The sequence below is a fragment of the Rhinolophus hipposideros genome, assembly GCF_964194185.1.
Source record: "Rhinolophus hipposideros genome assembly, chromosome: 8".
NCBI lineage: Eukaryota > Metazoa > Chordata > Mammalia > Chiroptera > Rhinolophidae > Rhinolophus > Rhinolophus hipposideros.
Window position 1 is genome coordinate 46,551,491 of NC_138054.1, and position 15,364 is coordinate 46,566,854.

Sequence of the window (15,364 nt, forward strand, 5' to 3'; positions counted from 1 at the left end):
CCATGAGAGGGCAAGAAAGACTTATCATGGTGATGAAAAACACAGGGCTTGGGTTTTAGAGCCAGGCTCAGGTTCAAACTCCCCTTGATAAATTGTGGGACTTGGAGCCAGTGACTTACTCCATGGCTCGATTGTCACCTTCTCTGTAAAACAGAAATAATCGCATCATTGTTATCGTGGGTAAATGAAATAAATGGATAAATGAAATAAGAAAGCATGGAGCAGGTGGCTTCACACATAATAAATGGCTTATGAAAAAACAATTATTATTATGAATTAAAAGGTGTTTGTAACATGACTTTTACACATGCTAAAAAATAAAAATGAAACTTTAAAAATTGTTATATTTCCACAAGGGAAAGTTTATGTTGCTTGTATCTGAAGTCAAATCATGCCATTAAATTCAAGTGTTTACACAGTTGCCAAATCTTCTTTCTGAAATAAGGTGGAATACAAATATATTAGCAGAGAATTTGTTAAAAGGTATGCTAACCTCATGCTAAATAAGAATTAAAATGTGGAAATGGCAACTATGTGTAAGTAGGGCACCTTTGAATATTTTCCAGTTAGAGAAAAACCACATGCATGTTCTTAATTGATTTGTGGCTAATTCTTTTACCGCACATATTGAGACCACAAGTCAAAAGGAAAATGTATTCTCAAACCGACATTAACCATAGTTACTAGGTAATTTAATTCTGCTTTTAAAGCCTACCCTTTCATTAGCACCTAGACCACAAAGCACTATTTTAGGTGAAGAATCCAACAATAATGACTGACTATATACATTGGGACTATTTTTACATAAAACTGTATTACAAAGTTTTTGAATTTCCTATTTCTATATTTATGTGCTGATTCATACACAACAGATTATTTGTTGAAAGGAGTCAGCATGATGTATATATTCTCTGAAGTTTCCTATGCATCTCACTCTAGTTACAGTTAACAGATTTTCAATAAACACTGCCAATTTATGGTGATAATGGTGAATAGTGTCTTCCATTTATTAATCACTCATTCAACAATATTTACTTAATACCCACTATGTTCCAAGCACTACTTTAGGCACTGGGGCTACAACAATGAACAAAACAGACAAAGTCCCAACCTTCGTGGAGCATACATTCTGCTAGAAACAAATAAATATATAGTATGTCCTGTGGTGATACATGTCCAGAAGAAAAATAAAGCAAAAAGGGGTTGGGAAATGCTAGAAGTAGGTGAGAGGATTTTATGTTTTAGGGAGGTGGGGAAGGCTTATCTGAGAAGGTGACATTAGAGCCATAAACAATCAAGTCTCCTGGCTTCTGGATGAAGAGCCTTCTAGGCAATGGCAAAGGCCCTGAGTCAGGACTTTGCTTGTCCTGTTTAAAGAATAGTAAGGAGATGAGTGAGGTTTTTGGAGTAAAGCAGACAGAAAGGGATTAGAGAAGAGATCAGAGGGTTATGGAGGAGGGAGACATGTAGAACGCATCTTAAGCTCACACAGGGCAGCTGAAGGACTCTGGTTTTGACGGAGTGAAATGGGAGGTTTTGAGCAGAGGAGTGACATGATCTGATGTGCATCTGATCTATGTGAAAAGAATTAGTCTGGCTATTTGTGAATAACTAATGAACCATAGGAGGGCAAAGGTGGAGGCGAGGGCACGAGTTAGGAAGTTCTTGTACTAACTCAGATGAGAGATGATATGGCCTGGACCAGGATTACTATGTAGGTAGTGCGAAGGGGTCAAATTTTAAAGTTAGATCCAATCGAGTTGGTCTGAAGGCTGTGGATTATTGTTAAGATGATTACCATTGTCACCCCCTACACTTGTTCTTGACTGGCTTTGGGTTTTGCCTTAATCAAGAGAAGTAATGGGCAGTTTACATAAATTAATTAAAACGCACATGAAAGTGACTTTTAGTTTATGACTTGAAAGGAAAAGACATTCAAAAAAAAAAAAAAAAGAGTTAGATCCAGTCGGTTTTGCTGATCATATGCAGAGAAGAATCCAGGAGGAGGCCAGTGATTTTGACCTGAATAGTGCAAAGGAAGGAGTTGCCATTTACTGAGAAGTCTGGGGAGAGGAGACTGGGTGTTTGATTTTGAAACTGTTAACTTTGAGTTACCTTTTGGATTTCTAAGAGGGAATGTTAAGTAAGATGCTACGTACATGGTAGCTACAGTTCAGGAGAGATGTCTGGACTGGAGATATATAACTTAGGGAGTTTTATACCTTAGATTTGGATGAGAGCTTTTAGGTAATGAGTGTAGATAAGAGATAATAAGAGATTCTAGGATAGTGCTCTGGGGGACCTATTACTTTACTGGAAATGAAGAGGAATCACCCAAAGGAACTGAGAAAAACCACCTAGAAAGAGAGGAGGAGAACCAAAAGGAGGTGATATCCTGGAAGCCAAAAGAAGGCATCGAAAAGCAAAATTAAATGCTCCTGATAGTAAATGCTCTTAATAAGGAAAATAAGGTCTAAGAATAAGCCACTGGATTTGGCAATGGGGAAGTCATTAGTGACACTGTTTCAGTGGAGGGCAAAAACTTGACTAAACTAGATTACAAAGAGGATGAGAAGAGAGGAAGCAGAGACAGAATACAGATAACTTTTTGGAGGACTTTTGCCATAAAGAGGACCAGAGAAATAAGGTAGTAGAGGGCAGAGACCAAGAGAGGGTTTTATTTTTCAAGAGGGCAGATACTATAGGATGTTTGAAAGCTGATGGGAATTGTCCCCTAAAGAGAGAAAAGGTGATGATGCAGAAGAAAGAGAGGAACACTGTGGGAGCAGTGTCTTCCAACAGGCAGGAAGGGTGCCATCTGGTACACAAGTGGAGAGTTGGCCTCAGGGCAATGGTAGTTCATCCACAGTAGTAGAAGAGAAGAGCAAGTATGTGGATACAGATGTCAATGCATCAGTAGATGAGAGAGGTTGTGGTATTTCTCATTGCTCTTATTTTCTCAGAGAAAGAGGAAGCAGGTAATCACTAGAGAATGAGGAGGGAAAAATGATGTTGGAGACCAGCAATGAGAGAAAAAGTAGTGAAATAATTATCTGGCTTACTGGTGGAGTGACTTGGCCAGTGAAATGGACTGGGACTACTGGGTAGCTCTCTGGGATTAGTGGTCATGTATATAAAGTATTATCAGTCAAGTAAGTTTATGTTTGTCTCCAGCCACAGTTAGCATTCCGAGAACAGGTGCAGAATTAGTGAGGAAAGAGATTTAAAAATGTGAACTGCTCATTGAAACCTAAAATCATTACTGAAACATAACATCAGAGCCTTAAAATATTTGAAATCCTATCTAAGAACTCTTTCGGGTTGTTAGGAATATGCATATGAAAAAGATGGGGCAAAACCAACAGACCTAATGAACTGGCACAATAGGCAATTGATTTTAGTGGGTCTTAAGTATAGCTCCTCTAAAAATAATTGCCCTGTTGGTTTTTTATGGTGCCTGAAAAATTTAAAGCTAGATCCAGTCGGTTTTGCTGATCATTTGTAGAGAAGAATCTGGGAGGTGATTTTGACCTGAATAGTGCAAAGGATGGAGTTGCCATTTACTGAGAAGGGGAACGCACGTCTGGGGAAAGGGGACTGGGTGTTTGACTTTGAAAATGCTAACTTTGAGTTACCTTTTGGATTTCTAAGAGGAAATATTGAGTAAGATGCTAGATACGTGGTAGCGGCAGTTCAGGAGAGATTTTATTTGGTGTTACTCTAAAAAATTTATGAGCTTTTCATCACAGAGATGGTGTCTATTTCTTTTTTTAATCTGTAGAGTTTACAATGGTGCCAAGAAGACAAAATGCTAAATAAATATTTGCTAAGGTGACTTGAATAGAATGGAATGAAGGGCCACCATCATTCATTCATTTTCATTTAACAAGTATTTATTGAATAGAAGGCACTATGCCAGATATAAAAGAGCTTCCAAGGTAAAGAAAGAATATATTTACAGGAAGCTGTTGAGCGTATTGGGACAACAGCAGGTAGGTGCTTATTAACAGAATTCATAAGAGTACAGAAGGGTACAGGAGGGTGTGTAAATGGCCATACACCTCTGCTGGTGGGATCACTACAAAGGTACTGGGGAGAAAGAAAGTTCCTGAAGCAATACAGACACAATTCCTCTACTTTATAACTTCAACCCAGCACCAGAAGGAAGCCTTGATGACCCCTATGCTGCCATAGAGGGAACTCTACACTTCTGCCACGAGTGAAACAAGTGGGAGGGCTGAGGTAAAATGCCTGTCAGTATATGTGATTTTACTGGAAAATAGAACCACGTGAGATGGAAGTGAAACCTAGCAAATGTTGAGCTCTACCTATCTGCCAAAGAGGAAAATACATGAAGAACCCAGGATCTAGAAGAGCCTTTTTAAATCTGATACTACGTGAACCACAAAATTTATTATAAGTAATAATAAATTTTTTTCCTTGGAAGAAAGACCTTTTTGCTAGTTAGAAAAATTGACGTTCTCTTCTCTAATTTTTTTCAATTCCTGGGTGTGTTTTTAATTGTAAGATGAACATGTTTATCTGTGCTTATAGGAGCTCATTCCTGGAATTTTTTAGAGTAGAGCATTCATTGTTTTATGCTAATCTTTCATGTCCTCTTTAAAATATGATAAGATCCATTAATCTGTACTGCATTAATTCAGATTTTGAGTTAGGTTTGTCTGATTTGGGCTATAATTTATTGTCGGATTTCAGGAGAAACAGTGAAAAAAATGTAATATATATGACCTTTTATTGTTACTTAACTAGACTGTGAAGGGAAAATGCAGGAAATGTCTATTTCTTGTTATCAGTTAGAACAATCGCTCAAAAAATATTTATTGAGCACTTACTATATGCCAGGCATTCTAGGCTCAAGCCCTACAGCATTGAACAAAACAAAACAAAAATTACTGCCCACCTGAAACTAATATGATATTTAATGCCAACTGTAATTGAAAAATTAAAAATAAATAAATAAACAAAAGAAATATTGATAGGGTAACCAACTTATCCCAGTTTGCCCACAACTTTTTTCAAATTGATAATTGTCTTTCCATCTTTAACACTAGTAGAGGAGTCCAAAATAGACTGACATACATAGATACAATTTAAATATAACATAGAAAAATTTGAACTACGTAGATTGAGGAAGGGAACCTCTTCCTATTTTGCAGTTTCTGAATAGTAGCAATTAAACATATTTTCCCCCCAATTTAATTTGGTATGAGGTAATATAACTTTTATGATCAACCACTTATCTTTAAGCATAAAACTTGAGAGATTTTGGCTGCATGGTCATCTTGGCTCCTGCAGTCTGGGTGTTGCTAGAGCATAACAAAATATCCTTTCTACAAAAGCCTCCTCAACCCTAAGTAGAAAGTGGTTATTTTCATTCAATTATCACTTTCAGTTTTAAAACTATGTCCCAGGAACTCTCTTAGACTCAAGCAAACCAGGAAAGTTGGTCAGCCTACATAGACACCAAATTCAAGTTTTGGAGTCATTGTTAATAATAACAGATTTCATGAATTTAGTGCTTACTATGGACCTGGCACTGCGATGTCTACTTTAAAAGCCAAATTCCTCTTAAATAATTAGAACAAACCTGTGCAGTAGGTTCTGTGTTAGGCCTACTTTAAAGTAAAGAGAATGCAAGTTGGAGAGATTGAGTAAGTTGCCTAAACCCTAGAAGGCGATAGAAGAAGGCGATAGATCTGAGGAAAGGAAAGGTCCTCCTAAAGCTGTGTGGTGATAGATCTGAGGAAAGGAAAGGTCCTCCTAAAGCTGTGTGGTGCTGTAGCACCATTAGGCCCCTGCCAATGAATAAAAGGGTTGGAAAGATTATCGAACACCTTGCACCACGGGATGAAAATATTAATGGCCCCAAAGGATTTGGTAACTTCCCAGATCATAATTAGGGAATTGGGGATAATGGGAGTGCGTATTTAATGTTAGAGGCTGGTTTCTTGGGTCCCTGCTGGAGGTAGAGCCCTGCCTGAACTGCGGTGGGGTTGCTCATTTCACCATGCTGAGGGAGGAACCTACCTTTTCACATACACCACATACTTTGTGTCTATGTAGGTGGGCTTCCCGGTATTCCAGGTACAAGTCATGTTGCCTGAATATTCATAAATGACACAGGTTACCTCGTCAGGGACATCTGGTGGATCTGCAACAAAATGTATCACTTAGGAGCCACCATAGAAGCACAGAGTTCTTTATAAAGTAGTTTCCATTTTATCTGGGAAATTGGCTCAATCTCCACTCAGTGTTTCTCACTCCATCCCTACCACTTCCTCTTACAACCCACTCTGCCATCAAACATTGATCCTCTCCTTTGTATATTTTACTATATTCTCCCCTCCTTTGGGGTTAATACTATAATCAAATTCCTCCCGTTCAAAACAAAACAAAACAATCCCCTTCCCCTCAAGGTCTCTCCCCTCAGCTTCTACTGTATCTTTCTGCTTTTCTTAACAGCCAAGCTTTTTTTTTTTTTTTTTTTTTTTTAAAGAATCCATTATATTGGTCTTTTTCTTCATCTCCCATTTCCTCTTGAACCTCAAAAAATCAAGATTTGTCCCCACAATTCCACCAAAACCACTGTTGCTAAGGTAGTTAATGACTTTCTAATCAACAAACCCTATGATCTCTATGTAGTCAGTATTGACCTCAACCTCTGCGGCACTTAGTATTTTGATCACTCCCTTCTTGAAACCTTTGTGCCTTTTGGTTCCTGTGAAAGTGTTCTCCAAAGTATTTTTTCTACTACTCTGGAAAACTGTCTTGTGCTCGGGGACCTATTCCACTACTCACTTTAAAAGTTTATGTTCATACTTACAATGGAGTAGTATTCAACCTTAAAAAGAAAGGAACTTGTGACATATGCTACAACACAGATGAACCTTATGGTAAGTAAAATGAGTCAGACACAAAAGGACAAATACTGTATGATTTCACTTATGGGACGTATCTAGAATAGTCAAACTCATACAGACAAATGTTGGTTGCAGGGTTGGGGGTGAGGGCAGGGAGGAAGGCGAATTGTTTAATGGATACAGAGTTTCAGTTCCACAAGATGAAGAGTTCTAGAGGTGGGTGATGGTGATGGTTACACAGCAGTGTGAATGTACTTAATGCCACAGAACTGTACACTTAAGAATGGTTAAATGGTACATTTCATATTGTGTCTATTTTACCATAGTGAAAAACAAAAAAGGATTTGTAAACATTTTGGTAGTTACAGAATTCTATTTCAAGGTTCTCTCTTTCTTCCTCCCCCACACATCCTCACCACTTTCTCTGAGTGGCCATATTATGGAGAGCATTGTTGGTTTCTGTCTGCTAGCATCTTTCCCTTTTCAGAACTGACATCTCCCTCACTCCTAACCTGATCCCCTCTTTACCCCTGCTCCAAGGGCTGTCAATCACTAGGTTCCACACAGAAGTGTGCCCTTGACCTAGGCTGACTAATCGAGTATTTCCCTTGGGAATGAACACGACTTAAGATGAACCAATCAGAATTCTCCAAGCTACTTTTTCAGGAGCCATGGTAAAAGAGGCACTTTCTAACCTCCTGAAATTGCTATCTCGGTTTGAGTGGTGAGTTGCTGGTGGCCATCTTGCTGTCAGAGTGAAACAGTCTATTTAAGAATGAAGCCAACACAGGGGAAAAGAAAACCCAAGAGATGGGAAAAGATCAGAGAGTTCTGATGACATTGTTTGAGCCCTTGGGGGCTGTGAAGCCTGAGAAACCTCACCAACTACGGAACAGCACCTGGAATTTTCAGTTACATCATCTAATAATAAATTACCAAGATCAAGGTTAAAAAAGAAGTATGGAAATATTGAATACTAATCATATACTTACTTTTCAGGTGTGCTTTCTCAGTTTGTGTCTATATGTGCAATCCTGTCCGGGAAACTAGACTACTCAGAGAATGACCGGACAAATAGAAGAAGGAGAGCTCGTAAAAAATAAAAGTGCAGACATTTGTGAATCTGAAGTTATACCCAAAGATTTATCTTAAATCTAAATATACTCCTGCTCTTCACCTGTAAATCACCTACCAAAAATATAACTTGTAAAATAAGAAATAAAAATATGAAAACACTTAACCTCATTGCAAATTGAAACAATAATAGATATAATTTTGAGTTATCAAATTGGCAAGGATTTTGAAAAATGGTAATCTGCAATGTCGGAATGGACTCATGAAAATCCTGTAACACACTTCTGGTGGGAGTGCAAATTGGTACAGCCTTTATGGAGAACACTTTACATATCACAACCTTTAAAAGCTGCAACACAGATATTTTACATCTATCTTGCAACCCAGCAATGTTACATCTAGGAATAGATCCTTAATGAAATGTTCATAGATATACAAAAATACTTGGCTAAAAAGATGTGCCTCTTAAAGTATTGTTCATAATAATGAAAAAAAAAAGGAAACAAAGTACCCCAAAATTAGGTTAAATAAATTATAAACCACTCCGAAAATACATCTCAAAACAAAGTTGTAGAATACAATTTAAGTATCTGGCCTTTGAAAGACGCTAGAAATATGTTTAATTAGCTTAGTAAGTAATGGCCATATGATAAAGTGAGAAAAACAGACTGTAAAATTAGTATAGTGGTGTCTTTTAAGAGGAGAGAGAGAGAGAGAGAGAAACTTGAAAGACATATTCAAAATTATTAAAGAGGGATTCTGTTAGTGGTGAGATTATGGCATTATAGAGATGATGGATATTTCTTTTTGCTGGTCTATTTTTTTAAAAAAACTATACATTAAATGTAATTTATACAATTGTATAAACTCTACAATAAATGTATTTATTGATTTTATAATTACAAATATTTTCTAACAGAAAGAATACACTAAAGTACTTTAAAACATTTTGGTAAGTTGTAACGTTAAGTTGTAATGGGGAAAACAAGATGCCAAGTAGGGTAAAGAAATCTTTAAATTTTATTTGCACCTTAAAGAAGGTAGCTGTGGAAACATAAATTTAAGTCATTTTGAATATTGATTGAGTTATGGTCCCTCAATGACTACAGTGATTGTGCTGAAGTCGTTATTTTCCTGTTTTCAGAGAGACAGTATCATTGATTGAGCCATCATGAAAGACATCTGTCAGTCTTTTGGGATATGTTATTCCATAACATTCTATATAAAGTAAATGCTCCATGTTATAACTATTTGGTGGTTAATTAACTTTGTGAAAGATAAAATGGATTATATACACACATGCAAATAAACACAATATTTGTAAAATTAATGTGAAGCTATGTAAAGATGGGAGTATGAGTATAGTTATTAGTGTAGCACCAGATTGTTGTTAGATTTCATTGGCAGGTTATTCAAAGCAGGATGAACACCTGCTGTACAGCCAGATACAAGAGACTACCCTGAAATATGCAAGGATGAGGCTTAAGTTTTTGCTCTTTCCCTCCCCTATTATTGAACCATTAATCACAGGCCAGGTTTCTTATTAATTCAGAGTCTGGCCAAGGATCATTTTCTACTAAGAGCTTCTTGAAGACAAACTCTGTGATTGCTTCTTCTTTGAATTTCTAGCATTTAACACATTTTTGGTGCATAGCAATCTCTCAGGAAAGTGTATTTCATGAATTGATTGGCTTGATTAATAAAATGATAATAAGAAGACTTAAAATGAAGAGAGACCCCATGCTTCTGGCAAAGATCACTCTGTTAATTCCTTACCCAAGGAGAGAACGGATAAGCCTAATTGTGCCAGTAATGATACTTAATAGCAGTGTTAAAGATGAATATTGGATAACAATTCGGCTCTCATTGAGATAAGTAAAGATCAAGATGGCTAAAGTTTTAGTCAAAGATATTTAAACTTTTAAATAAATGATTAAGTGGAAATAGGACTGTGCCATATATGGTTTATTTTAATTTGGTGATTTAAAATGCTTAAAGACATCTTATAGTGTTTTATTCCATGCTTGGTGTTATTCTGATAGAACAAACTTCCCATAATCAGTGTGCATTAATCACAGATAGGAATCTAAGAAGTGTTTAAAGTTATGGCTAAAAATGAAAGTTGTGATAATAATAGTTTGTATTTCACACATTACACATTTAAGTACAGAACATTTTAAATATATTTGGATATCTTTTCAGGGAAAGCTATGACTCATTTATCTTCTCTCTTTTATGACTTGTCTCCAGTCTAAAAATATACGCATAATCATTTTTTTTTAAAAAAACAGTAACGATAAATTGACATAGTAAAGTTCAGAGGACAAATATCCTGTGATCAAAGGGATCCAGCGAAAGCAATGTGATTTCTAGAGTACCACAAAAACCCTCAAAAACCTTTTTTTTTTTTGACCTACTTAAATAGGAAGTTTTGTTCGCTAAGAATGCAGAACGCAAGAACACAGGGTTTCTTGAACCTAGGAGTTTGAGTAAATTTTTACCTGACAGTTGCAATTTCACACTCATAACTAGAGGTCTATGTAAGAAGTTACAACTCACAGAGTAAATAATGTAAAGAGTGATGTTCTTTCTAAGTGGCCATTTGCAGAGAATAAGTGCTTCTGTTACATGGCTATAGAAGGCGAGCCAAGGCCATTCTTTGATCCTAACCATCACCTGTCGTGTTTGGGGGCAGAGGCCCTTAGCCAACCTTGGAGAGCTGTTGGTCGTAATCTATCACCCAAACTGCAACACGGGAAAGGAGGCCATACTTCTTTTTCCTCCTTTTTTCCTCTTGCTTAAATTGGAAATTAACCTTTCCCTATAACTGTGGAAGTTGCTTTATTGCCTTCCGAAGAAATTGTATATTATCTCAACAACCCCCCCAAAGAATCAATACTAAAGCGTTGACGCATCAAGGGTTATTTATATTTCCCGAGGATGTGGACAAGGTAAGGAGTCCTCATACATCAGATAAGGTGCCTATGGTTTCAATTCCTGCAATTCAGGGCAAGTTTGTCATGTTATTATTTGTTTAAGGCATACATTTGCCAACCTCATTCTTTGACTCCAAAACTTACTACTTTCTTTTCTACTACATACTTTTCTTCCTCAGTTCACCTCTGCTACCTCACATATTTTTCTCTTTCGCAAATCGTGCAAGATCAAAGGCCCAGAGTTAAGTAGGACAATGGCCTTGTTTTAGAACAAAGAAACCTGGTTTTCAAGCATGTACTCTAGGGGCCAGGAGGTCTGGCTCAGGCTAGGTAAGGTCTGGAGGTGAGGAAGAAGAGCTCAGGTTTGATTCTCATAAAGCGTGGAGGAAGGGAGCGTGGCAAGGACTCAAAGACCTCTATCTTTCACTAAAAATGAGCCCAGATGCCATAAAGAATGAATATATGGGATAAAACAATGCTGAACTTACTGATCTATTCTTCTTAGTAGTAGAACCAAGAATTAAGTTTATAATTATACAAATCAGCCCGTATCACTCTAACTTCAAAATCTTCAGAATGCTGTGTGCACAAATTGAATTTAACAAATATTTTTAAGATTAACTTGATAAATTTTTTCTTTATTACAGGAATAAACACAATGATTCACAGTTGGGGCAGTGGGATGAGAAGCAGGGAATTGTATCAGAATTTCCCATGTATTAGCCAAAGGATGCATTTTTAAGGCATATTTTTTAGCATTTTTAAGGCATTTAGGCATATTGGCATTGTACTTTCAAGCGTATAATATGATTTAAAATAAATTATTAAAATGGAGTGCTTACCACAGTCAGTATAATTTGCCTCATTTTACAGATATGGAATTGAGGCTCAGATTGGTTAAGCAACTCACCTAAGGTCACTGTGGGGACAAAGCCCCAAAAAACAGTTTCCAGGCTCTCGGCCTCACATAGAAAGGTGCTGGCTCGGGTAGTAAATGGCCATCAACTGTGATCAGATGGCCAGCAGCTGTGGCTAGTTGGCCGTCAGCTGTAACCCATAAGCCATTGGCCACTAATATAACGGCTGTGGCTACGCTAGCAAAAAAAATGGGGGCTAGCGAGAAGATGGTGGCTGGCAAGCTCGGACTGCTGTTAGGACGGCGGGTTGCAGATTATGTAGATCCTGCTTCCTGTGTCTCCAGCCCAGCCGCCAGCGAGAATATATTGGTTTGACTCTTCTATCTATGGCTCTGTGGGTGTTCCTTTTTGGCCTCACCATGTCCTGCATTCTTATGTGGGGAGCGGGAGAAGAGACCCCACAGGCCGCCCCGTCGGACACCCCGCACGACAGTCACACAGCTGGTAAGGAGTATAGCAGGAACACAAAGCTAGTTTTGCAACTGTTTTTCTCCCTAAACCTTAATCTCAAAATTTCACAGTGGGGTCTCCTTTAAGGTTGATGGTATTAGTTTGGAAGAAAAACAAACAAACAAAAAAGTGAAAAACAGATGAAAAGAGCAACATTTAAAGCCTGAGGCTGCTGTCTCTAATGTATGCTGTACCTGACCAGGCAAATGTTGAAAATTGTTTTTTTGAATGCATTGGTCACAGTTTTAAATTCGTAAAGTTCACCTTAAAAATTCATATTTCTGTCTTCTTTGGAATAGTCAAAAGATCTAGGAATATTGGACCTTCCTTCACAAATGCTGGAACTGGGCGGTGGCTGACCCCAGTAAACCATGCAAGTGCTTTCTTCTCTGCACAAATCCCACCAACTTCCTTACCTCATATTTTTCACCAATCTGGCCCCTGGAGACATTCAATTTGTCACTCTTGTATTAGACTAATATACGAAGTGAACTATAACAATTTGCCTCTACTTTTATACAAGTTTCTCATTACCAGTTAATTGTTAGACCCTCTTTCATTTGGACTTTGAATGCACCCCAACACTTACATCCAGAAGAAATGTCGTTTCCACATATCAGTGTCTCTTGAAAATATCCGGGACATTCAGCAGTGCAATACACAGAGGCATGTGGTTCCAGAAAGTTGTTATACCGAAGCTGAGCTGTTGTTTTATTAATCCTTTTAATTTGAAATTTTTCTTTGATGCTATTTTTATAAAAATAAAGTTTTCTTGGTTGACAGTTCTTAATTGCTGCTTGGCAATATATAGAGATATTCATACCCATCTTAAAAATTGTGGCTGGTTCTACCCAGATGCGGCCAGAGCAGTTTATATTTGTAATTCCTGAAAATAAGTAGATTAAAATAATAAGTTCCATGTAAAACATTAAAACAGGAGATTCAGAAGAATATGCTATTGCATGTAAAATTTATTCATTTATATTAACTAAATGATTTTAAACAGAAGTCCTACTTATCATTTGCATTTTTCAACAAGTTGTACAAAGTAGCTGGTGCCTTATTTCTCCTAAATCGTCTTGGATAGTGTTGGTCTGACTCCGAAAATGTCCAACATCCTGCTGGACGGATTCTAGTTCTGATGATGAAGCTACTTCTATCTCTCTAATATAATGGTGTCCCAACCTAGAGAACACAGTTTTGAGCTTGTCACTGAGTAACTTGCATCATCTGCAGAGTTTTCTTCAAGGTCTAGAACCCTGCTTTGGTGCTGCTTGTCTCGCAGTAAATGAATCCCTGCCATCTACCCAGGATATCGTTGTTTCCAATGGAAACTCCCACATGGCAATAGCCTGCCTGAACTTCTGACAATCCCCTCCCTGGGGTTCTGATGTCTATCATAAGGCTCAGCACAGGTCTGACACAGAGTAGCCAGCAACAAATGGTTTGTGGAATTGATTGAAATTCAAATGTTCAACATTAGTAATTGTTCAAAGATGCCGACTCAAAGTAATAAACTCCTATGTGGAAATGTTTGTATATGAGTTAAAGTCCTGTCTGTTAGGGATGCGTGAGAAGGGAATCCTGCATCAGGAGGGAGGCTGGAGTTTTAAATGTTATTCCATATAATTTTTATGTGCATGTAATTTTTCCCAATATAATTTTTATTCTTCAGAGATTCTAGTGTAATGCCTTGAAAGTAATAAACACTCAATACTTGATTTGAGCAAGAGATAACAGTAGGTATTCAAAATACTGTACCTCCATGACACCAATTGAAGAATATATAAAGAGCTGTTACTATATCCCATTGAATCGTGACCTGATTCATGCCTGAAAGCAGGAAAAAGCTCTTTGTTCCCCTCTAGAAAAAAATACAAAAAAGAACATAAATAATACAATAATACAATAATAAAATAATACAATACAAATAATAAAAAAAATACAAAAAATACCAAAAAATACAAAAAAGAAAAAAAGTTTAAATTGTAATATTTTAATAAAATAGCAATAAAATAATAAAAGGTATTACAATTTTTTTCTAAGTTATTGTTTTTTATGAGAACCTTTGATTAGGAAGGAAGGAAGGAAAGAAACACTAAAGAAAAGTCACAGGTGTGTGAGGAGGTGTAATAGAGGTTGAGAAGTAAAACAAAAGAATGAAATTTTATACCCTTCAAAAATCACTATGAATTATACTTTAGTAGGACATTTTGACCCTTGATATAACACAATTCCTCCTAATCTAGTCTCTCTTGTCAGAAATCTCTTTCTGCTCTAACTCCTGATGATGAATTTTTCTCCTGATCAGATGCACGTATCAAGCTCCAGAAACACCATGTTTCCCTGAAAATAAGACCTAGACAGACAATCAGCTCTAATGCGTCTTTTGGAGCAAAAATTAATATAAGACCTGATTTTATTTTACTATACTATACTATACTATACTATACTATACTATACTATACTACTGGGTCTTATATTAATTTTTGCTCCAAGAAACGCATTAGAGCTGATTAATTTTTGCTCCAAAAAACGCATTAGAGCTGATTGTCTGGCTAGATCTTATTTTTAGGGAAACAGGGTATCAGTCTTTGATGAGTAAAACTTTGGTAAAACCAAAAATTTCAGAATTTCCAGAGAAAAGGCATTCAAAATGAAGAAAGATGAAGTGAGGCAAAGGCATATGTGTTATCACCAATTAAACTTACAGAAAGTCCATTATCTGTAGTATCAAAAGAAATACATTATAAAAATTCCAAATAATATTGCCATTAGTTTACAACTGGAGTTACATTATTTAGTTAATCAGTTTCTTACATTATTAATGAGTTATTTCATTTACTCAATTATCAACATTATTCACTTATTTTTATCTGTTTAATAAAACGTGAGCTTTTCATATAAAACAACAAAACAAAACTCATGACTTGTGAAATAGCATAAAATATCTGATAAGATTTTTAAAAACCGGGGTTCTCATGATTCATGAATATAGGGACCCCTTTCATAATTTGTTAACAATAGTAGGTCTTCTCTTTATCAATAATAGACAAAACAAGCCCTAAAATGTTCCTAGTTAGAAGTTAACTACTCACCTAATAGA

At 36.7% G+C, this 15,364-nt stretch overlaps 1 protein-coding gene across 1 annotated transcript in view; it reads right to left on the minus strand.

The window, feature by feature from the left end:
* Nucleotides 1–14,089, minus strand: part of IL23R (interleukin 23 receptor) — a gene marked incomplete at both ends in the record, with an annotated part of 52,425 nt that extends 38,336 nt beyond the window's left edge. The window contains 3 exons of the mRNA XM_081056105.1: nucleotides 6,049–6,172; nucleotides 12,848–13,144; nucleotides 14,020–14,089. Coding sequence (XP_080912231.1) covers nucleotides 6,049–6,172; nucleotides 12,848–13,144; nucleotides 14,020–14,089 — 491 coding nt within the window. The remainder of the gene's footprint in view (nucleotides 1–6,048; nucleotides 6,173–12,847; nucleotides 13,145–14,019) is intronic.
* Between the last annotated feature and the right edge of the window lie 1,275 nt (nucleotides 14,090–15,364).